General features: G+C 49.9%; 1 protein-coding gene across 2 annotated transcripts in view; it reads right to left on the bottom strand.

Moving 5' to 3' along the window:
* The window catches only part of IGF2BP3 (insulin like growth factor 2 mRNA binding protein 3), a 109,991-nt gene extending 99,190 nt beyond the window's left edge, over positions 1-10,801 (bottom strand). Inside the window, exons 1-3 of one of the 2 annotated variants that reach the window (XM_040546706.1) lie at positions 10,477-10,801; positions 9,733-9,954; positions 8,712-8,772 (exon numbers count right to left, since the gene is read on the bottom strand). In XM_040546706.1, the coding sequence (XP_040402640.1) occupies positions 8,712-8,772; positions 9,733-9,907 (236 nt within the window). In that variant the 5' untranslated portion in view covers positions 9,908-9,954; positions 10,477-10,801. Of the gene's footprint in view, positions 1-8,711; positions 8,773-9,732; positions 9,955-10,300; positions 10,374-10,476 lie in introns of those variants that run through there. The other variant, XM_040546707.1, reaches the window with a different exon arrangement.
* Between the last annotated feature and the right edge of the window lie 13,844 nt (positions 10,802-24,645).

A 24,645-nucleotide genomic window follows, 5' to 3' on the forward strand; every position in this document is an offset into this window, starting at 1 on the left:
CAATAAGCAGTACCAATAATTCTGGTGCATCTTTGGATGGCAGCATTAGCAGCACAAGAGGAGTTTTACACCGCTGCTGCTGAGCACCGGCATTAAACTCAGAAGAAATTTAATGCTGAGTGTGCAAGTACTAAAGAAAAAAAACCTCTCTGCTCGGGCTTTAAGAGCTGTCCGTTTCTCATTTATTTTGCACAGGTTATTAGAACCAGCTCCAATACGCATGCTGAATCACAGAAACCTCCGGTTCCCCCACTGAGCATTAGTAAATCCACAGAGCACATGTTAACCTACATGCTTACTGCCTCTTAGGCTGTACTCGAAATGGAAAGATAACCCGTATTTCCATAGTTTTAAATAGCTAGCATCCCTGCAGGACACGCATTTCTTCTAAGCATCCCGCCTGACTAATTGCGGGGCGGCTGCAAAGTTTGCGCAGTCGGGACAGGAACAAATACCGGGATACTGCAGCTCTCCTGCGAGGGTCAGGAGGAGCACATGCTGACCGGCAGCGGCAGCTTTTAGCTCTCTGTCACATAGCTGTGCTGCTCCCCTCGCACGCAGGACCTGCTCAGGTAACCCAAGACAAGGCTCGCTGCACGAGGGCTCGCACCGCCGGGATCCCCTGTGACCAGCACCATGAAGAGACACTTCAGTGTTGAAAAGTTCTCGCTTGACCCCAGAGAATGGATATGCCTCTGCACACCACAGTAACGGTTTTCCAAAGGAAAATGTGGCTCATTCAGGTACCCGGTGGCCTCAGTGGGAGGACCATGCATGGCAGCTCCCACCTGTGACCAACCAGCACCGTGGCAGCCTGCGCTTTCCAGGATGCCATTAGAAAAAAAAATATTCCAAAATTGGAAACTATATCCCAAAACTCAGACAAGTAAATTTTATACACCCCCCCCCCCCCCCCCCCCCCAGTTACCTGCCTGTGGTTGCTGTCAAGCTTTCACTGGAAAGTCATTTAAAGAGTTTTTTACCAAAATTCGCAACAGGAAAAAAGAGAAGAGACGCGGTTTACGCTGTAAGGGTTTTCTCTTACCTTGGACTAAACTACTGCCTAAATTCCTCATCAAACATCCTACAGGTTACTGTTTCCGAGTACTGCCGTAAAGACACATTGTTTTGAAGTTTTTATTCTAGAAGTGGGAGGAAGAAACGAACTGCTGTCCTACGATAACTAGGAAGTCACCATCACATAAAAAAATCCCCCAGAAGCGTACAAACCTAACAGCCCGCTTTATCACTAAAACCAAATTTCTGGAGGATCTCTTCTGTAACAGTTTTAAAACTACTGTTGGTCATCGCGTTCAACACCCCCACCCCATGTCTGCTTTCTTTTCAAGAGCTAGCTTTTAGCCTTTGCTGCCTGGCACACGCAGTTTCCCTGTCAAGGCTGGGGCAGTTTTGCAAACTCAGTTTCCCGAGAGCCTCTCGGCGGCGGGCTGAGGACTTCCTCCGAGGGCCAGGGGGAGCAGGAGCAGCGAGCACGCGGGATCAGGCCCCGGGATGAGAGCTGCCTGCAGTAGCCATGTGCCGCAGCTCCACTTCAGTGGGTTTGCCACCCCCCTCCCCTTCGCTAGCCCTCTCGCCCTGCTGTTTCCTCAAAAACGAGCCCCTCTTTGATGCGGACAGGCTGCATCTTTAACAGATCACTCCATGTGTTTGTTGTTGTTTTTTTTTTTCATTCCACCCCTAACCACTGTTTAGCACGAAGCTTCATGAAAACAAGTAACTGAGAACACATCTAATAATTGAAGATACGTTTTTGTCAACACGATGTTTTGTTCACGCAGACCGGAGCTCACTCCAACTGGAATTTTAATTCCTGCACCACGACGCTTAAGGCTCCGTTAGGGCGCAGCGAGCTCCATTTTTGAGGGAAAACTTACTTTTAAATTTTAAAAGTCCAGGTCCTGTGAAATCAATTTCCCAAAAGAATACAATCCTGCCATTTTCAAAGGGGAAAAATGTATTAGACACGCAGCGTAGGCTACATATTTTAAAATAGCGTTCCTAAAGTTCAGCTGAGCATGAAAGTTAATCTTTCAAAAGTGAACATTCAGCTCCAATTGTGTTCAAGTGTACCAACACTAGCAAAAAAAATGGACTATTTTTATAAGTTCTCCGGATATTTTTAGCAGGTCTCTTCTTAAACTGCAACTGATTTTATGGTAGTATGTTCTCCTATATACACATTTTTAAGGATACACACACACGGTTCGAAACATTTCTCAAACTACAGCCACTCTTTCGCTAACAAGACATCAAAAAAATTAAGATGGAATAAGGCCCTTCCCACCTGAAGATCTTTCATTTCAAGACTGTTTCATTTCAATACTTAATCCCATACCTAAGAAGCGTCAGATGCGTTTTGTTATCCATGCTCTACTCCGAATTTCAACTTGATTAATACAGAATATGCCTCATCTTGCCTGTTAGAGGCAGTTTCCCATTCAGATGGGCAAAAGGACAGTTTTAGGTGATGCTGGCTCCAGTGCACCACAAAGAGGCGGGCAACAGGGGAAGCACATTGCTGCTGGGGTTACACTACACAGGAGATGGCATTTACACTGCGACCGTCTCTTGTGCAAGCTGCTGCGAGAATGCACTTCGGTGAAATAACAACTCACGTTATAGCTGGGTACAATTTTCCTTTCGAAATTTCAACACAAAAAAAAAACGCACCTTTTTTCCACCCTGCTTTTTTATTGCTATTACATGTTACATGCTCAGTATTTTAATATTTACCCTAATATTGACCCTATACTTGGCAAATAAAATGTGTTACTAAAAATATTCAACTATAAACATCAAGATTTTCTTCTTGGCTAAACATATGCATCTTTCTACACACAAACCTATATTGCAGATTTGGAAAGATGCAAAAACAGGACATTATATATATAGATAGAATTTGTTATATTTTTAATTACCTGAAACATGCCCAAGCATACAGAAGCTCTTGCTCCTATACAGAAACTTTCCAGAGCCAAATTGCTTACTGCAGGTGAGGAGAAAAAAAAAAACAACTGCCACTGCAGTGCCCACACTGATAAGTGAGCCCAGGAGCACCAAATCTGCTTCTCCACAGCATACCCCAAGCCCAGAGACCCTCACAGGTTTCAGATGGCACTTTTAACAATATTGTCTTTATTTGGACAGCAAACGCAGATAAATATATAGAGAGATGTAACACACTGCATTTATGGTGAGTCACATTTCTAGACAAAATAAGGAAAACTTCGGTTTTTATCTTAGCTTTCCACCCTTAGCATTTAAGTCCACATACCCCTCTATACCCTGCATCAGATAACCATTTTGCATACAAAAACAAGTTGAGAGAGCACCCGTAAGAAGAGAATTGCTCTGAAGCACCCCGGAAGCGCATCCTGCACCTCAGTACTGTTAAGTGCATCAATTCCACTCAAACTTTTCCACCTGTTTTTTCCCCTCTGCAAAACATGAAAAGTTACCCTCACATTTTATAACATTTGAATTTTGCACCCATTCTCCATCTGTTTTCTGATTTAAAATAAACAAATTCCAATCACAAAGCCGACTGAAACTGCAAGAGCAGAAATCCCACACCCATACAGTACAGTGCCTGTCTCACTGGACAAAGTCACCAAAAAAAAAAAAAAAAGCTGAGTCCCTACCCATGCTCCACCCCACTGTGCTCTCTTTATCAAGAGCTCAGGAGGAGAAAGCCCTGAAAGTTAAGATGAACTCAGGGAGAGGAGGCTTAAGGAGGGAAGTTTGTTTTTGAGCCCTGCCCACAGTTAAGGTGTATTTTAATACTGCCTGGGTCCCTGCTCGTGGGCATTATGGGAAGCTTCACATTTTCTGTTAGGTAGGTAAATCCCAAGCTATTCAAGATTTTTTCAGGTCAAGACTAAGCATTTGAAGTCCACCCAAAAGCTAACCAGAAGCCATTAAAGGACTCCAGCACTGTAGAGTCCTATGCTGTGCACTTAAAAGAGTGAGTGAAATGAATGCCTCCATTTTACAAAAATACCACCTTCAAGGGCTCAAAAAGGTGGAAAAGTGTTTTTATTACCCTACGCTTAAAAACAAAAAGAAAGATTTTTTAAACATTTTCTGATTATACTTTACTACCCATGAATTACACTCCCAAAAAAAGTTTTTTTTTTTAAATCCATCCCTACAAAATTTACCACATCTACACAAAACTTAATGTCTACTACAAGTACGCTCTCAGAGTACCTTCCACAAAGGGAAGGCAGAAAAAAAGAGAACAAAACCAAACTTTCAAGATGCAAGTTTAGAAATGTGTTTCATGTACTTCAGCCTATTAAAAAAAAAAATGCAACAAGAAGTGATTTTGATGACCAGACAGTATGAGGAATTGTTATGAAGAATTTTCTGCTCTTGCATTACAACTTGTTGTCTATATAAGAATCACAAAATCTGTCCAGGTTTGTATTTTCCACTATAACTGTAACTTTCAAAGATCTTTTTTTTCCTCAGAAAAAAAAAAATCCTGCTCACATCTGCAAAAGTAATGTGAGAACAGAGACTAAACCCCCCAAATTCACTACGTAAAATTTTGACCCTTAGCTTTTGAAAACACTAACTTGGACCCAGGCATGGCCCTCAGCCTCCTTCCACAGAAAAGAGCATGAATACAGCTGGTGAGTGGCATTTTCTATCACGCCTTCTTACATACAGCACGTTTCGCCCTGCTTCATATTTACAGAAGCAAAACTAAAAATGTCTGCCACTAATTTTTTAATTTTTTTAAATAATCCTGACTGCTGTAGCCACCAGACATAGGTTAGCCCTGTGAAGCCGCTTCCCACCGCCTTGCGCACACAAGCCACAAACCCTAATTATACGAAAAATTAGCAACACAATTCAACGCCCATCCCACAGCGCAAGGCTCTCTCCTGGAACAGGCGGGTTTTGTGAGGACTTTGGGGCCTGTTTCCCTCAGATCGGCCTTCCTTCGGCCACTTGAGCATTACAGGTGAAGCAGAGCTGGAAAGCCATTACCTGTGCCACGGCTGTCAGGAGGCCACACCACCCGCGTGGCACACCTCTGTGCCTCTCCTCTCCCGAATTAACCCCCCCCCAGGAGAGACAAACTGAATTTATTTTCTCAACAGAAACAAAGGACCCCAGATGCATGGCGGAAAAAAGAGTTGGCCTTCCAATCAGAGAAAATGCCTCGTCATTACCACAGTTCAGTTCAGGTGTGGTGAGCACTGTAGGCACCTGGAAGGGCCAGGCACAGCCCCAGGTGCCCCCAGTTAGCACCATCCCTTCCCCCTCATCACACACCAGCGACATCAGGGCCATCTGAATAATCAGATTGCAGCACACATCGCCTTGCGAGGTGCCAGCTGCTCCTGGATGGCCATGAGGTAGCACCCAAAGGCCTATGCCACAAGTTTCATGGGCTCAGGGCTGTGGCCATCCTCCTGCACAAGAGGAGAGCTAATCCAAACCATGACTGTGACCAACCGTGCCCCCCGTTCCTCTGCCGAGCGTGACTAGCAGGCAGAATTATTGCAATGCCTTCGCCGAGTTTTAAATAAAGTGACCTAAACCTTTAAATATTGCCATGGCCTTCCTCCATGCAGAGGGGTCCGAATGCAGAAATTCTGCATTCCTTTTGCATTCCCTTGAGATTTCCATAGTAAGTCAGGAATCTACTCCGAGCTTATTAAAGACTTTGCACCTCCCCCAAAATAATTCCCCACCCTTCCATCAAGAAAACCTTGACCAGGCCCCTTCTTTCAGCGGCAGCGTATCCAGCCCTCCCTCTTTAAATACTTCCAGGGGGAGGGGAGGCCGAGAGCCACACACAGGCTCTGCACAGCAGGTAGAAAGGTAATTTTGCAAACCTGGGTGTGCCCACTCCAAACGTGAAGATCCAGCAGGGGCTGGAATGCAGTGACTACGGGGCCCAAGAATCTCCCTCCCAACAGCCCACCAGGCACCCTCCATTGCCTCGGCTCAGCTCCATGGCAGCCCCGACCAACACCACCTTCTGACCTCCCTTTACGTGACAAGGATATGGAGCGCCAAACTCTTACCCTTTCCTCCCAGCCACCTCAGCGGAGAGATACCCACAAACCACCTCTGGGAGCAATAGGATATACACACACACACCCCCAAAAAAACAAACAATTTAGGAATTTGTGAAGCAGTGAGCTAGAACTCCCCATGAAGCACCCTCACAGCAATAGGGGGGCAATACAACGTACTGAATAATTTCTATACAACATACTGAATAATTTCAAAGCACTACAAAACAAATTTTTGCTGCTATGAAGCATCTTTTGACCCAACTTAATTGTACACTCACGCTTTAAGACAGATTTGACATATTTAAATGTGTGTGTAGATATATATTTAAAATGGTGTCACTTCCCTGCCCGTTTCAGACACAGTGGAGCACGCAGGGCTCCATGGAAGGCTCCCCAGCCCTGCAGCGTGCAAACGCACTGGGTGGGCCTGGTGAGCAGCACCCCCCACCCTGGCCGTATCTGACACCCTCCCCTCGTCCAAAAAGGATACAGGGACTCCAGATAAGTTACTTTGAAAACACGTTAGTGACCATTTGCACCAAAACACTCAACTCTTGAAGGCTGTGCTTTTATGCATATCCAGCAACTCTAAATACACACCCAGTAAGCAACGTCCAGAGACATGGAAAAAAATCTCCAACTTCGTGACACCACCCCTCAAAAAAAGAAAAAGTATTGTACATCTATAAAAGGAACAAGAAAGTTACTTTTACGTATGGAGGCCACTGAATGAATTTTACGTGGCTTTCTATATTTGATTTTGGAAAAGGGGGAGTGGAAACAAAGGGGAAGGAAGTGCAGTTATGAGAAATGCAATTTAATTTTCTGTTAAACAGCAGTATAAATCCAAACTGTGTGTGTTTTAACAAGTAAGATCTTTGGGAGAAACAATGAAGGTATACTGATACAATTATATCTGTTTTTTTCCCCCTTCCAGTATAATGCCTATACGTAGGCAATGCGTGCCTAGAGAAGTGCTAAAGTTCAGTGTACAATTCCTCTCAACCCAAGTTACAGACAGATCCACATTTCTGATAACTGCTAGTTCACAAATATGAAGACACACTACCAAATATGAAGAATGGACTTTTACACTATTTCAGCTGATGACTGAAAGGACAGGAAAATACGTTTAAACACATTAAACAATGATTCAAAAAGTTGGGGGCGGGGGGTGGTGGGGTGAAGGGCACAGCTATTTTTAATTTACCTTTACCATGAGTGAAATGAATTTGTTTTCAACAGCTTAAAGAAAATGTTATTTGTGCAAGCTTGAGATGATTAAGCATGATAATAAAGTTCATTTATTATGGAGACTGGTAGGAAATGATCAATTCTTACGTGTGGCATGGACTTTTCCTCCTCAAAACTAAAAAATATTTTCTATCTACAATAATCTTTTTATATACAAAAGATCTGAAATACAGACTGCTGTAAACCAAAGCCATATATCTTGCATTATAAATGAGAAAGAGCACATATAGCATATTAATTTCCAATGAAAAGTATAAAATATAACCATAAAGATTACCGTGCTATGAATTGGCCCAGAGAGGGGCTCGCCCCCTGCCTTAACTAGATCAAGAATCCTCCATACTTTCTCAAGCAAACATTTCCTCCAACACTAAATAGTGATTAAACTTTTAATTCTCAAGCACCAAGTCACAATACCCAGCAAGACAGCTAATTCACCTTCTCAAATCAACTACGTTGAAGAGACTGCCCTTTTTAAAACAACCCTGAAATAGCAGAAGCCCCTTTTAACAAAGTTACACAGACAGACATACTTCCCAGATTGAATAATGGAGTGCAGGAACAAGCACGTGGAAAGTTTGATCTATTTTGCTATTTACTATCTAGTGCACGCCAGGTTTTCTCTGATCTAAACATTTGTGAAAGAAACACGCTGAATTGCTATAGGCAGTATCAAAATACTACCCTGCTATATTGCAACTATTCCTTCTTTACGTGAGGCCCACAAAATTACTACCTTGCAAGAATTAAACATACATTTAGAAATTAAGGATGCATAAATCCTGTCCTTATTGGGAAGAAATCATTCTCCTGCTGCTTCTCTATACCAGCTCAAAATAGTGATGAAAAATCCTCCCGAACACAGATATTCAAACACAGACCTACACTACGTGTCTATAAAATGCTGCGGACTCCAACATGGCAGGATCAGAAAATATGTATACCAGGATATTTACAAAATGCCTTTTGTTGCTGGAGCAGGGCTCATGTGCTTGCCCGTTATACAGTCCACAACACATTTTATTTCCTGCTAACACGCAGATTTTTAACTCCTCTCAAGAACTTTAAAATTTAAAATCTTCACAATCCTCTGCCTTCGGACCACAATAACCTGCTTCTCCCACAAAAAGGCTTTTTTTTTTTTTTTTTTTTTTAATCCTACGGTGTTGCTTGGCCAATCCAGCCCATTAGAAATACATGGGGCGATTCTAGAAAGCCTCTAGGACAGCGTAGAGAGCACGGCTGGGTGTTTAAGAAAGCAGCCCATTTATCTACGGGGAATAGAAACACAAACCTAAGCATTTTTCAAATTGCTTCTCGCTGGGTAAATAAGGGTAATCTGAGGAGGGAGGGGAAAAAAAAAAAAAAAAAAGAAATAAAAAAAAACAATTAAATTACGTTTGTCTTTTAGGGACCGAATGCTCAACTTCTATGAGTTTCCCATGCAGCTCCACTTTACCTGCAGAGCCGAAGAGAAGGGGGAAAGATTGGAGAGCGGCCGCGCGTCCCCCGCGCCTCCCCGCCGGGCTCCGCAGCGGCGCGGGGCAGGAGCCGGGAGCGCAACACGTTACGGGCCGGCCGCCGGCGGCCGAGCGGGGCCCCGGGGCGCTAACAAAGCCCGGCTCCCGGGGCTGCTTCGGGCAGGGCCGAGCCGAGCCGAGCCATGCCGAGCCGCCGGGCCTCGGACACGGGCGGAAAATAGGAAGAGAAGCACCACCGGCACCCCCGAGCTGGCTTTCCCAGCAGAGGATGCGTAAAGCCGCTTCGGCCGTATTTTATTTTTATTTTTCTTATCGCTATTCTTTTTCTTTCTTTATTTATTTATTTATAATGTATATATTTTTTTTAAAAGCCACCCGAAAACAGGATGTCGGGGCCAGGAGCCGGCGCGCTGCTGGAGGCGGTGATGGGTGCGTGAGAGCAGCGAAAAGAAACCGAAATAAATCCCGGGCGGTGCGGGGAGGGCAGCAGCCGCTCTCCCCCCCCCCCACAAAACCCCAAGACTTTGGGGCCGGGTGGGCGGCTCGCCCCCAGCCCTGCGGGGAAACCCGCGGCCTGCGCCCAGCCGCAGCGATGGGGGCGGAGGGGGGGGGGTCCTGCCACCCCCCCCTCCCCCTCCAGCCCCAGGCTGTGGGGTGGGGAAAAAACATGGGGGCCGCCGCAACGCGGGGCCGTGGGCCCAAGGCTGCCGCCCCTGCCGGCCCCATACGACCTCCCCCCAAACACCACCGCCCCCCCGGGGGGCCGGGGAGCAACGGGGGAACGGCCCCGGCCGTGCCTGAGCTGGTACCGGGGGTGGGGGGCACAGCGGGGACCCCCCCCTCGGCCCCTCCATCTGGGCAGCCGGAGCCGTCGGGGAAATTTGGGGGGGGGGGGGGGGGGGGGGGGGGGGGGGGGGCCGAAGGATGGGGCCGCTCACCTGAAAGTGCCTCGATGGCCTTCATGGCCCAGCTCTCGTCGGGGCAGTCCACGAAGGCGTACCCCGTCTTGACCAGGAACTGGCCCGAGAAGGGGATCTTGGAGTCCTTAAAGAGACTTTCCAGGTCGAGGGGGCTGACGTTCTCGCCGAGGTTGCCGATGTAGAGCTTGTTCATCTTCCTGGCGGCTCGGGGAGGCGCGCACGGCGGGCTGCAACCCTCGTCTTGCGAGAGGAGGTGGGGAGGGAGGGGGAAATAAAACAAAATGCGATGGAGGAAGGAGAGAGAGAGAGAGAGAGAGAGAGGACGGGAAGAAAAAAAAAAAAAAAATCAGATCTGCAGCTCGCGTCCCTCCCTCCCTCTCTCAAGGGGTAAAAAAAAAAAAAAAAAAAAAAAAAAAAAAAAAAAAAAAAACGTGGCCAAATGGGAGCCCTAAGTGCCTGCCGTGCTACCCGGGCGCATGGGGGGCGCGGGGGAAACACCCAGCGCCGGGGCCGCGGATGGCGGGCTGAGGAGAGGAAAAGGAGGAGGGAAAGAGGGAAAAAAAAAAAAAAAAAAAAAAAAAACTACTTTTTTTGTCTTGCCCCCGAGCCCCTTTGGCAGCAGCAGGCGGACTATGAAAATGTCACACTACGTGCGTGCAGGCGCCGCCTCTCCGTATAAAAAAAAAAAAAAAAAAAAAAAAAAAAACACACACAGAGAAGGGAAGGGGGAGGGAAGGAGAGAAGGGGGGGGGAAAAAATTACTTGAATATTCCGGCTTTTTGAATGAGCCACGTGTTCAAACTACAAATCAACTTCTCACGTGAGGAATCCCAGCTCTTCAATTAGCGAGCGGCCGGGGCGCGCACACAGCCGGAGGAGGAGGAGGAGGAGGAGGAGGAGGAGGGGTGAAGGCCGGGGGGGGGGGGGGGGCTGCCCAGGACAGGACAAGTTTAGAGAGGGCCGGGAGCTGGGGGGGGAGGGAAGGGGAAACCGGAGCCGGGTGGGCGAGGGCCCTGCGCCGCCTCTGCCCTTCCGCCGGGGGGGCCCCGAGCAGCGCCGTGCGCCCCCGCTACCCGAAAACGGCTGGGGCGGCCGCGCCTCCCCCTGCGAGCTGGGGGGAGCCCGGCCACGGAGGGAGGGGAAAAGGCACCGCAATGCCCGCCCCCCCCCGGCCGCTCCTCCCCCGGCGGGCCAGGCTGGGGGGATTGTTCATTGGGGTCGCGCCTGGGCGAGATGGGGCGGGGGGAGGAAGAGGAGGAGGAGGAGGAGGAGGAGGAGGAGGAGGAGGAGGGATGGGGGTGGGGATGGGGGAAGGCGGAGGGGGTGGGGGAAGGTGGGAGGGGGAGGTGGGGGGCGGGGGTCTCTGCAGCCCCGGCGGAGCCCCATATGGTAATGTTTCTGCAGGGCTCTGCCGAGGAAAGGAGGGAAGAAAAGGGGAGGGGTAAAAAGGAAAAAAAAAAAATAAAATATATATAGAGAGAGGAAAAAAAAAAGACAAAGGGGTGGAGGACGGTTGGCCGGGGGGAGGATGGGGAAGGGGAGACCCGCGGGGCGAGGGGGCCGCGCTGGGTCCTGCGGTTCCCGGGGGGGGGGCTCGGGGTGCGGGGGTGGGGGGGTCCCCGCTCGCTGCTCGTCTGCTTGGCGGCGGAGGGGGCCGGGCGCTGCCCCAGGCTGGCGGGGGCACACAAAGGGCTCGGCGCCCCCCTCCCTCCCTCCTTCCATCCCTCCCTCCCCCCCGGGCCGGTTTAAGGAACCATTCATAATTCTCCCCATTCGTGCGGATATACAATGGTGGGCTTGTGGGGGAGGGGCCGCGGGGGGGGGGGGGGTGTGGAGCCTTTCCAGCGCAAACAAAATGTTGCCCGAAAAGATGAAGAAAGGAGACGGAAATGAAAGCCAGCGCTGCGCTCCGCACCGCCAGCTCGGAGGGCTTGTCTGAAGGATTTCGGAGCACTTTTACCGGAGGGCTGCCCCTCTTTCGCCCCGACCCCCGCCGGCCGTGGACGGGCTTTCCACGCGGCCGCCCCCACGCGTGGCCCCGCTCCGGCTCCTCCGGGGGGCCCCGGGTTTGCCCCCGAGGTGGGGGGGGCCCGGCCTTTGTTCCCCCCGTGTGTCGCCAGCAGCCGCCCCCCCGTCGCCCGACAGCGTCGCGACATCGCCCCGCGGGCTCCTCGCTCGGGCCGGGGAACTTTGAATTGTCACCTCCCGGCCGGGGCAGCGCGCCCCTGGGCGCAACTTCCATTTTGGAGCAGATCGGCAAACAGTTGTCTCGGGGGGAAAAAACAGATTCTCGGTATTTTTTTTTTTTTTTTCCTACTCTACTAACCCGGCGACGGCTCGCTGGCGCTGGCCGTGGCACTTTCCCTAGCCGAATTTGGGTTTCGTTAGCCCACCCCGAGCAGCCTGCCTAAAAGGAACAATTCCCCGTGGGAGCTGAAAGCAGCCCCCTCCGAACTACCGGCTCCTTGGTCAAACTTGGGCGGGGAACCAGCCGCTCTCCTCGCAGATTTAATTGCGTTCTTCGTAAATCTGATTTTGTACCGAATTTCCAAGGCAGGCTGCATGCGCTCATTTCGACGTGGTTGCTCCAGAGCCTTGTCTGGGGGCTCCTCGTAAAGCTGCTAACCAGGGTGCACACATTACATTTACTATTCCACTTTGCTAATCTGTTTTGCTGCAAGATTTATTATTTTTTTTAAAGAAACGAAGCTTGGGAATTCACAATAACAGGACGCATCGCTTGGCCAACATCACAAAATCCTTCACAATCAGATGGTTGGGGGGAAAAAAACCTGTTTATTAGCAATCCCTTTCTTTTGATACTCTGAAAACATCCTGCTAATAAGCTGAAATATTTTCTGTAAAGCTAAATAATGTATAGCTTTGTTTGTCAAGAAGTGTGGGTTGGTTAGTGGTTTCGTGAGTAAATCCAAATCTTGAATGCCAAAAAAAAAGGGCAAATCAACAACAAAAACTTGCTCACGTTGCTGGATAAATCCCCGCTTCCCTTTGCGCACGAGCACGCTCCGGACCAGCTTGGCACCCCAGACCCTCACCCTTTGGAGTGTGTACTTTTACAATTTGAGGCGTAATTCCCTTCGGCAGTCCCAAACCCAGCACGCCGGGATGCTCCTACAGCTACCGCCTTTTCCAAGCCACCTCCGCGGGCAGAGCCGCGCCGAGAGGCGGTGCGTCTTTTATTTTTATTTCATTTTCCATTTCATTTCACTTCATTTTTTTTCCCCCCCCTCGAATTCCGACCGCGTCCGCTCATCGCCCACCCAAACCGAGCCGCGGAGAAAAACCACGGCGAGCAGCGGGAGGCGCGGAGCTTTGAGCGCTCCGCGAGGCTTTTACTCCATCAACGAGCAGCCCCGGAGGAGCTCCCCGGTGGGCTCCGCACCGCCCGCTGCCTCGGATTTTGGGGGGCTGCCGGCGGGGGCGGCTCCCTCCGGGGGTGGCGGAGCGGGGGGGGACCGGGGACGCGGGGCGGGGGCGGACCCCCGCCCCGCGTCCCCGGTCCCCCCCGCTCCGCCCGGTCTCGGTGCCCCCCGTCCCCGCCACCTCCGCCCTCGCCCCCCGGTGTGGGGGCGCGGAGCCGTTCCCGCGCGGCCATCGCCCCCCGTGGCGGGCGCGCGCCGGGGCGTGGCGCGCCGCCGCCGCCGCCGCTTTCCCATTGGCTGCGCCCCGCCGGCGGGGCGCCACTGGCTGGCGGGAGGGCGCGCGCCGCGCCGCCGCGCCGCCCCATTGGCTGCCGCGCCGGCCCCCGCGGCGCTGTGGCGCGAAAGCGGCGGTGGCGGCGGAGGCGCGGGAGAGGAGGGGCGGGGGTCCGGGAGGGGAGGGGAGGGGGCGCGGGTGGGGAGGGGAAGGGGGATGGGATGGGGACGGGGACGGAGGGGGAGGGCGGGGAGAGCCGGGCCTTTGTCACGCGGTAAGTGGGGGCCGCGCCGGTGCCGCTCACCGGGGAGCGCGGCGGACAAAGGGGCGGCAGGGCCCGGGCGGGGAGGCGGTGGCGGTGGTCCCGCAGGTCCTGGTGGCCCCGCAGCCTCTGGCCCGGGGATGCCACCGGGACCGGCCGCGGGAAGCGGCGGCTCCGTTCACACCGCGTTCGGGCACCGGCTTCGCCCGCCGCGGCTCCGGACCGGGAGCGGGACCGGGAGCGGGGCCCCGGCTCCACCGCAGCAGCCGCACGGAGCCGCCCGAGCGCTGCCCGGAGCCGCCGGGAGCCCGGCCCCGACAGCGCCGGGAGCCGAGCTCGGGGCGCGGGGACCGGGGAACTGCGGCAGCCGGAGGGCTCGAGGGAAAAAGCCTCGCAGCCGGCTCCGTTCGAGCTCGGGGGGCTTGGTTCGGTTTGGTTCCTTTTCTTATTTTTTTTCCTCAATAAAAAAAGAGCTCCTCTACCCATCTGTGTGATCCTGCTCGCCGGGATTTCTTCATTTTATTTTATTTTATTTTTTTCCAAGTAACGTTGTGATACTAAAATATAACGCGAACAATATTTGTACCTAACCGTGTCGGTGGTGGCTGGGGCTTGGGATGAACCCGCGCGCTCTGGCTGGGGAGTAAAGGCTTCAGTTCTTCATTTTGCCCAGGGATCTCCTCACTCGAGCGCTGGTTGTTGGCTTTATCTTGTTTGCAGCCCCCAAACAATCGCAAACTGGTCTTGCAAAACCACAAAACGTCTTCGCGCGCATTTAAAGCACAAAACCAACTCGCAGTCTCGTTTGAATACACCAGATGGAAAACTTTTTAATCAGTGTTCACCGTGCTTGGTGCAGCTGGATTCAAAATGGGGCTTTAAAAATAGTGCTGCCGTGATATTTCAGCCCGATACCTGAAATCTGAGATCCTCGCCGTGGTGGCGGAAGGAGAAGGTAGAGAAAATATAAATGCATCATGTGCGAGCCGGCCAGGCAGATTCAGAAGTTTATTTGATCAAGTGACAGGAGCCATCGCCAACATGGCTTCCCCTGGCCACAAAGTGTTGTGTGGGGCTTTCACGAGGAGCGCAGGGCTGGAAACGAAGGCGTTATTTCAGGAGGAAGACTGCTGCTCACTGTTTGAATGCGTTTTAACTCAGCTCAGGTGGTTTTTTGTTCTGTTTTTGTTTTGTTTCCTTTGGTTGAGTTTTGGAGAAATCAGGCTGCGTTCCTCGCTTGGCTCCCCTTTTGCTCAAGGAGCTCTTTTTTTTTTTTTTTTGCCAAGGGGGGAAAAAAATCCCCAGTAAGGGAGCAAAATGGGGCAGCAACCCAAGCGTGAAATCCCTGCGGAGAGAACAATGCGAGCCTCTTCTCCAGGGGCTGTTGTGCCTGGCTGGGGCAGGGGCGATGTCCTCAGCCTGTGCCAGGGGCACCTGGTGGGAGCTCCCCCAGCCCCTCCGTGGCTTGCAGTTGTGGGAAGGGAGAGGTACTTTTGGGTTTTTAACACCTAGCACTGCCTAGATTTTGATGCCCAGAGTTTCTTCCAAACAGCCACTATTTATTAGTAATATTTAAAAAAAAAAATCTTCATTTCTTTCTCTACAAATTTTGGTAGAACACCGGCCTTTGAAGAAAGGCTGAAATGTTTTGGTTTTGATTTAAAAAAAATAGATTTGGGGTAAAAAATAGTTATCTTGTTTTATTAAAAACGCAGTTAGCGCTGCTAGCTGCCAAAGTTTCATAGAGTTTTCGTTTTTGTTGTTTTGTTTTAAATTGGTTTAATATCTTAAAATATATTTATTCTCTAGCCTGAGGTTGATAAGAATTCAATGCCTTCCAGCTCAAGCAAGAGTTTGTTTTTGATTTTGATTTTGTCTTTTTATGAATCCTATCAGGAATAAGTGTTCCCCTATCAAGGTAACACTCATGAAACCAGATGCTTGAATTAGCCATTAGTGCATGTGCCCTCTGAAGAACATGGTCATGATCCTTTGTGTCGAAAAATGCGTTTTCCCTTCCCAGTATATGTTTTATCAGTTGCCCCTTATTATTTTTCCCAAGATCAGAGAGCAACCTAATGTTAAATACAGTTGGGTTTTTGTTTCTGCTCTGGTCCTCAGGCAGTTGAGCCCATGAATTACAGAGCCTATGGCAGGCTTAAACTACCTATAAGGCTGAAGGCTGAGCTGCAGCATTATTGGCTCCTCCTGCAGACATTGCTGCTTATATCCGAATCATTTCCCTACGTCATTTCAGTTATTCTTTATCTGCTTTTGAATAAGTTAAGCTCAGCCTCCTGGGTTTCTCACAAAAGCCATGCCGTGTAACTGTTTCCGTTGCAATGGGTTAGCTTGGTGTAGGGTTCATATTTTTAGGGATAAAATGGTAGGGAACTTTGATTATGAGATCTGTTCAGATTGGTATTGTCAGCATAAAATGGCTGGCACAGTGATACTATGGAAGGAAATACCTATCTTTTTTTTTTTTTTGTCCAACTTAGGGTTTTCTGACAGTTAATTACTCAATGAAGTTTGACCTTTTTTTTTTTTTCTAAAACATTTTTATGTACAGCCCAGTTATTGAAGAAAAAATAAAATAAAATAAAATAAATGAAGTTAAGTAACTAAAACTTCTCCAAAAATAATTATTTAAGTAGGAGAAGAGAGATCTGTAAAAACAAAAATAGTCTGCATCCCCGTAAGGCGTAACCTGTGAAAATAAATATAAGTCTTAGTCTGACAAAATCAAAGAGCATACATCCAGCCCTGCTCTCATGCTAATTAATTCCTGTTTCAAAGCTCAATTTACATCTCAATTGAGCAATCCTTGATACAACTGGGGGGGACATAAATATATTCTAAACTAAGTAGGAGTTTCTACAAACTTCAGATTCAAGTTTTTCTTTAAGAAATATTTTTGGTTTCACTGCAGATTTTTTTTGTTGTGTGTATGTATATGTATTTGCAGCAGTAAACCGTTTAGCCAAGCTTTTAAATGTTTTTAAAGTCTTACTTAAACCAAAGTTTGAAAATCCAGCAGAAAAACACGAAACAAATTGCACATTTAGGTAAAGCCGTGTCTGCAGGTCTAGTGTGAGGCTACTTTTTGTAAGTCTGCTCTGAGTCCATTGTTTGAATGTATGGTCATTTTGTGGGAGTAAAACCGAGCTCACAGAATGTGCACAGGCACAGCACTAGAATGGGGTCACAGAGGCCAGAGAAAAAATTCAGCTTTCTTGCATCAGAGCTGTGATAAAGCCCCAGCCTATATGTAAACATCCACTGAAACTTTCTGATAGGCAGCAGTTAGAGGCAAGGCTCATATCTACCTTTCTTGCCATAACTTAGCAATGTAAAAACATATTCGATTTATGCTAGCAACGAAACACCAAAATTTGTTTATTTTCGTTCTTTGGATGAAAAAAAAAAAAATAATTGTCTGCAACAGTCTACTTTTTTACATTAAATGATGGAGCTGAGAAAATTCAGAAGTTTTTTGTACCCTTTTGCTTCAGCTTTGTTTGGGTTTCTAATACTAACAACACTGAAATCCTGATGTTGAACTCAGGCATGGTTCTGGTCAGAATCTGATCTTAGTTTCTTCTCAAAACAAAAAAATCCAAACGTCAGTTTTGATGGTAATGAAATGTAGACCTAATTGAAATGAGTGCTAAAGCTGCTTAATTAAACCATGAAATTCTGGAAATTTTAGTTAAATTTCTTGCAGCACTGGCAAGACAGTAAAAATACAGAACTTTTCTTTCAAAGTAAAAATAAAATAAAAATAATCGAATCTGTATTTTGAAGGCTACGAATAAATGAAGACGTTTCAAGTCAGTGGTATATTTTAATTGTGGGATCGAATACAGCACGTTTACGCTCTGACTTTTTCAGTTTAATTACGCCCTTAACGCTGCCTTCGGCTTCCAGTAGCCAAAACTTGCCTAAATGCTGCTGGTCCTTAAAATGAGGCAGCTTTCGCCGAGCTGTGGCTATTTCCTCGGGGAGGGAGAAGCGCGTGGGCAGAGCCTGGTGGCCCAAAGCTCTCCTGGCCCTGCAAGCCAAAGGCCACCAGGTGCCCACTGGGCTTCTTCGCCAGCCGGCCCCTGGCCTAGCGGAGAGGTTGCACCATGAGCTACGAGCAGGGCTGTGAAACGCTCGTTTTGGGAGAGCCAGAGCAAAGCCAGGCAGTTTTTTGGGGTGAAAACATCCCCATCTTGGTATCGGGCTTCCCCCACGTCCTGCTGGGGCTCTGGGAGGCTCCCCGCTCGCTGGGGGGTTGTTCGTGGGTGTCCTCCTGTGAGTACCGGCTGCACGTCGGGTGTCAAAGTCCAGTTGTCTCAATAATTAGGAAAGAGGGAGCTACCCTTTCTTTCCCGCTAGAAAACTACGTTTCTGCCCCATGCATGCCTTCAGACAGCTTAGGAACTCTTCTGAGCAGGAAAAAAATCGTGGCAATCTATAGCCTAAGGGAAGATTTTGTTTTCTCTATAAATTATGAGTGAAAAAGGAGTGAAAAAGATATGAGGTTTTATAACTGAAATCCCCACAAGAACCCTATCCCGTTTCCCTCTGCTACAAATAAAGTTGCGATTGATTATTTTTATTCTCATACAAAATGCTGGGTTCTGTTTTGTTGCATTGGTGGTGGGATTTTTTTTTGTTTGATTTTTTTTGGGGGGGTTGGTTTGTTTTAAGTGCTGGACACCTTGTTGCAAACCACTGCCATGAGCAATCATACCGGTGCCCGCGTTGTCTCATCCTCAAGCTCCAGCAGCGCCCAGCGCAGCAGCGCAGCAAGCCAGGGCTTGCACTGCAGCTCTGCAGCTGTAGGTCAAGCAGGGAAGGCGCTGAGCACCTCGGAGATCTGGTTATCAAATGACTGTTGCTGCTTGTAAACATCCAGCATGGAAGACCCGTACACAGAACTCAAGAACCTGTGCTCGCTCCTGGCGTTGCATTCAGAACTGTTGAATTCCTAAATTAATAAAGCTGATCTTTCCTTTTGGGTTTGCACCGCATGTTGTGCCCGTGGGGTCTTTCTCCTGTATTATTTTGTTTTTTTTCTAATGTGTTAATTTAATAATAATTTTTTGCTAACACATTTTCTGATCAGTTTTTTTTTCATTCATTTTTCTCAAAACAAACTTTATCGATTATATCTCTTTTTTAATTGTTCGTGTTCTTTTTATACACTTTAAGGGTACAAACTTCCATAAATCTTGCAGAAGTACCTCTAAAATTAAGAAATACTCTGAAAGTCAAGAAATAATTACAACAGAGTAAAACAAAAGTTTTTTTGTTTTCTTTCGTTTTGTTGTATGAGAGATGAAATATTTCTTGCAATTAAATTCTGAAATATAGCACTTGATATTTTGGGGAGAGCCATTCTTTTCCATAACCCTTTTTATATGGTCCCTTCAACAAATTAGGAATAAGCTTTAGACATGGCAAAATTCTGTCCTTATGACTGCACTAGAAATCACCATCAATGATGAATCAAGTGAGAGATTAAAGCCTTTCCTTGCCTTAGAGTGAGAAATTGCATCATATTTAGTTGCTATCTCAAATTCAGGTTTGTAAGAAACTCAGTTCAACTGAGAAAACCGCACCAGCAGAAAACAGACTGACACAAAACCCTAAACCCATTTCATCTGGAGGCAATGTTCCCTCTCAACAACAAGTTGTTGTCCTAGCACAAGAATGGGTTCCCATACAGGAAATTTCTTTTTTGAAGAAGTTCAACAACTTTGAGAGAGACTCAACAGAGCTGTGCTGCCAGAAGTACCCTTGGTGGAGGTGGTGGGGCTGCATCTGACCGCAGCCACCAAGGTCTGGCAGAAACACGGAGATTTGCTGGCCACTGCGGCTCGATGGCATCCCAGGGGTGATGCTGCCTCTCCTCTGACACAACCCAAAGTGGAATCCACAGGGAAAGGTTCTTTAGGAATCGGGAAATTTTCCTTCTTCTCTTCATCATGTCTTTTTTAATAATAATAATAATAAAAATAAAAGAACACCAACAGTGCACCCATGGGGGCAAACCTACACTGTTACAGCGGGTGGTAGGTGGCTTCAGAGATACCATCTTAATTCCAAAATGCGCGTTTTTTATATTCCAGTTTGACTTTGGAAGTCCTTCAATAGGGGCTGGATAGAAAAGAGTGCTAACGGTTAAAACCCCAGAGATTTAATGAGCTTTACAAGCCCACAAGGTGGGTCCCACAGACACATGGCCAAGCCAACCGATAGCGTGAGGGCAGCGGAGGACCTTGCTGTGACAAACACCCCATCCCCACACAGCTGGGCTTTTTAATAGAAAACTCTTTGGGGTGAGTTGGGTTAACCTACCTCCAGCTGAGTAAGGGGGACATTTACTGCAATGATCCTACAAAAAATAAAATAAAATTAAATTAAAAAAAGGGGAAGCTTTCAAAATGGTTAGGTGATGCTTCCCTCTCCTTGGTTTTTACCTTGGAGTTCAGCTGGTACAGGTGACAATTGAAGAAGGAGGCTGCTGGAGCATCACCGAGCCAAGGGGAAAGACACCTTTCTGTCTTGGTAAGGGCAGGGATGGAAGCAGCGCTACCCCAGCAGGTGTGCGGGGTTCAGGTGGTCTCTGACCCCTCGGGAAGGCAGCAGCAGCAGCTGGGGGGCAGGAGCAGCTACCCAAGGCAGCCGGGTGGCTTCAGAGCTGCTGGGCGCTTCGTGTCCTCCCCTCTGGGCTCCCTTCCCCTCCGAAAAGCACTTTGGGTGGTTGCTCTGTGGGGTTCTCCTGCACTAAGATGGTCCCTGGGGTTCAGCCTTTCCCCCAAACTCCCCCCAGCTCCATCCCCCAGGGCCGGGGGGGACACGGGATGGGGCAGCCACCAGAGGTGCACCCGGAGCCCTCTGGCCAGAGCTCCTCCACAGGAGCTGCAGAAGACCAGGAGTAAAAACAGCAGCCATCATTGGTTCAGTGCAGTAGCAGAAGGGAAGACACCAATATTTTCCTTTGCGTTGACCTCACAGAAGGTGCCCCAACCTCTCTGCAAACCACCCCAAAAGGTTTTAGTGCGTGCGTGCTTTACATTAACAATCGGGTCTATACATATTTAAATAGGGACATCATTAAGCTTGTGCCTGTTCAGACATATGCCCCTAGCAGGGGTGCTGGCTTCTCCTGTTTTCTTTGGCTGTGGTCTCAAACAGGAGATAGCAGAGCCAGAGGAAGAGTGTGCACATGTGTGGATTCCCCCCCAAAAAGTGTATTTTACATCCCCACATCGGTAAAACACAACGTCCTTCCCAAGTGCTGTAGGTAAATCTGATCCAGGAGAGAATGGCAAACTAGGCAATGATTTTCAGAGCATTTCCTTTTCCTCCAGCAAAAGCCAAAGGGAAAAGGGCAGCAGCCATTGAAACAGAGCAAATCACCCTGTGGGAGCTGTGCCCCCAGATGGGCTGCATTCAGCACACCCAGGTTTCTGCCACCCCCCAGATTTTTCTTTTTCCCTGAAATGCATCTCTGCCCTCCCTGGTGTCTGCACATCCACGTTTTCAGGGCAGCAGCCTCCTCCCTGTCCAGCACAGGTGCCTGATCCTGAACTTTGGTGCCTGTTTGCCCAGAAGCACCATGACAGCCCCCTGACGATGACGATTTTCAGCCCCAGACCCTGCCCTCCTTTGCCCAGCTCACAGGCACTGCTTTCCTGTCTCATCCACTTTTCCTTCCCACCCCACTCCCCTTTCCAGCTGCTGACCCTAAGCTTCCTCCCACTTGCCCTCCTCCAGCTGTAGCACCCTGTGCCCCTGCTCCCCACCTGCCTTCCTCCCCTCTCCTCTTCACCAAGCCTCACCGAGTGCCTTCAGCCCCCCTGCGACTGGCTTCTGCCCTGCATCCGCACCCAGGGCACATGGCCGCAGCTTACACCTCCTGCTGCCCCGGCTGTGCCACGAGTCAGAAGCTGAAGCCTTTTATCAGGACTCCTACAAGCCAGCCACGTCTCGAGGGCACCCCAGCTGCAGGCTTCCCCTTGCATTAGCTGGTGCCACGCTTGTCCCCACCAGCCCTAATATAACTGTGCTTTAGGCAATAAACCACGGGGAAGGGGCTCTCCTGGTGCAGGTCTCCTCACCAGGGAGGGTTTTGGGGAGAGCAGAGAAGCCACTAGGGGTCTGCAGGAGGATGTGGTGGCGGGGACCCCTGGGCCGGGCGCAGCACAGGGCTGCTCACCGCCGAGAAGCCGGCTGGGTGCTGGGGGAGAAGCAGCACGGAGCCCGGGCTGAGAGGAGGAAGTTAAAAGCAGACGAGATCTTTGTGGGTTTGCAGTAACTGGTGTCTGACAGGAAGAGCGAATTCATGCCGGCATAAAGGGAAGAAACAAGGAGGAGGGCAGCAGTGAAAAATCCATATTGTTCACTCAGAAACTTAACAGTCGCCTGACTCCAGAAGAAAAACAATGAGTTGGTTGCAAGGAGAAAAAGCAGGCAGTTTCTGTAGCTCTCCCCAACTTAAGGTTGGTTCCTTATTCGCTATTGTCAACACTTCGAGATTGTGAACATCACCCTATGTCCTCTGCACATCTCCGCTCTTTTGAAACTTTACAGGTTCCATGGGTATTAATTCAAACGTTACCACTTTGTACCTGGCAAAATAGCATACAAATGGATTCATCCCACAACAACTTTCTGTGAGGAGAAACTTCACTGCGGCAGGAGGTGAGAGGAGGTGGCAGTGGGACCGAGGGGCTCTGAGAGGGCTTGGCAGGACGGGTTGTGGAAAATGCTGTGATCGAGCAGAAAACTCCAGGAAAATCCACTGTCAGGTCACTGTTTGTCCAGGCACAGCACCTTCTGCACCTTCATCCTGCTCGGACCCACCTTCCTCCACGGGCAGGGCTCTCAGCAGATCGTTCCCTGCTGTGCCCAGGGGTTTCCTCACACTGCTTCTTCAGTAACTTCCAAAGCTAACCCTGAGCTTCCCACCTCTCCCCGCTGCCTTCAGCCATGCAGTGTTTTCCCCTCTCCCTGCTGGTCCAGCACCGTTCAGCAGGGCAGCGAGCAGTCCCCTCCTCATACCTCCTTCCCTCCTTTCCTTTGGGGCATTTGCTCTTCTCCCAGTTTCTGGAGCTGATGGATAACATTCGGCTTTTGCCACACACCCAGCAACCCCTGCCTTTCTTATCCCCCCCTTGTAAATGACAGGTTTTCTCTCATCTTTGTCAAGGAGGACCTGGATTTGAGCACAAAGGCAGTGCCGATTTCGGCAAGGCTCCCTCTTGCTGCAGCGGAAGGCTGTCTCCTCAGCGAGGGAAGGAGATGAGAGCAGAGCCTTCCCTCATTAGCTCTGATCTATTGCACCTGGCGAAATTTGGGAAATTCTTGGGCAGCTCTTCACGTTTCCCCTTGCATTCCTCGTGATTAGTAGAAGATCTTCCATGGGTATCATCACCCGGAGAGCAGGCTGGCAGCGTCCCTCAGCGAGCGCCCGTGCTGATATTCCAGCGGCCAACTCATAAAATTATTGCCGTGGCCAGCAATAGCTCATCTTCCTCACCCAGAGAGAAGGCTGTGGCCAAAGGACCCCGGTGTGGAGCTGGAGGAGGTTTGGGGCCACTTCTTGCCCGGGGTGGCCGCTCAGCACGCACCCTGCACTGATGCACGCAGCGTTAGCAGTGCAGCGAGCGGGACGGGACGGGACGGGACGGGACGGGATGGCGGTACAGCTGCTGTGGCTCAGTCAGCCCCTCCTGACATGCCCGCCGTGAAAGGCAGCGGGGCTGCGGGGCAGTGCTGGTGGAACTAATGAGCTAAAAGTGGAACACAGGAGGGGACGGCAGCAGGTGGCTTCGGCAGGCGGGAAAAACGAAGGTTTCCATTTCCACATGCCGCGGAGGACGGCGCTAGCTATGTGGGTAGGTATTTGAGTGGAAAGCCTCCCTGCCGCTTGCCAGGCTGGGGACGAGCAGGGACTGCTCTCGGGCGCTGGGAGCCTCCCCCTGTCTCCCCCAGCGGCCCCGGGTGGGTGGCTGGTGACGCCTGGGGCTGGGGCCACCGGCAGCTGCCCTGGCTCCGCCGGGGGAGCTGGTGGGACGAGAGCAGCCCTCTTGCTTTTTTCTGCTAAGCGCTGCGACCGGAGGCTGTCTCAGCGGCGGCAGCAGCAGCTGGGAGTTATGTTTCTCCTTCAGAGCCCACAGAAGGGAGCGGGTTTCACAAGGGGACACAAAGCCCTCCAGGGACACCATGGGAACGACACCGATCCTGCAAAGGGGTGTGCGGACGGCACCGCAGCGTTACTTGGGGAAATCACCTGCAAGCGGCAAGCGCGGTTCCAGACTTGTAAAAGCACACACACACAGCACTATGTGGAAACTTTTCTCCTTCCTCACACTTTTGCCCCCAGAAACAACACGGGGAAAGTTTTTCACTTCTGTAAACACACATACCTTACAGAGGGGATATCTGAAATGCTCGGGGTTTTGGTGACTTTGCCTCGCACCCCATAACGGCAGTGGCTGGGACCAGAGGAGCACCTCAGCCAACGAGGGAAGCGCAGTGGTGGGCAGCCACCAGATCCGTTCTGCTCAGCCTCCACCAGCCTGGCCCAGCTCATCCTCAGGGTAGTGTAGAAGATTTGGATGGAGAAACAGAGCGTGGAACAGTCTCAAAGGGTGTATTAGTCAATCGGGATTGCTTTTTTAAAGAGGGCTGTGCCTACCATGCCTTGGAAGGGCTGCATTTGGAAATAGTGCTCGGTGAGTTTTTCAGGGCAGGGAAGGGGCAGGCAGAGGGGAGGGGAGCTCTGGGAAGGATTCCTGCAGGGCCGGGACCACGTGCTGCCACTCCGGGCATCGCTGCACTTTATGTGGTCCCAACCCCTCTGGTTACGATGGCCGAACCTGCCCAGTTGTGTTTAAGAGCCTGAATAAAATAAATGCTGCACCCTGTTCTGCCACACATCGCAGCCAGTCGCTCTGGTGGGGCAGGAGAAGCTGCAGGGGCCTCCCGGCGGAGCAGCAGGACGGACTCCT

This window comes from Cygnus olor, chromosome 2 (assembly GCF_009769625.2).
Source record: "Cygnus olor isolate bCygOlo1 chromosome 2, bCygOlo1.pri.v2, whole genome shotgun sequence".
Lineage (NCBI taxonomy): Eukaryota > Metazoa > Chordata > Aves > Anseriformes > Anatidae > Cygnus > Cygnus olor.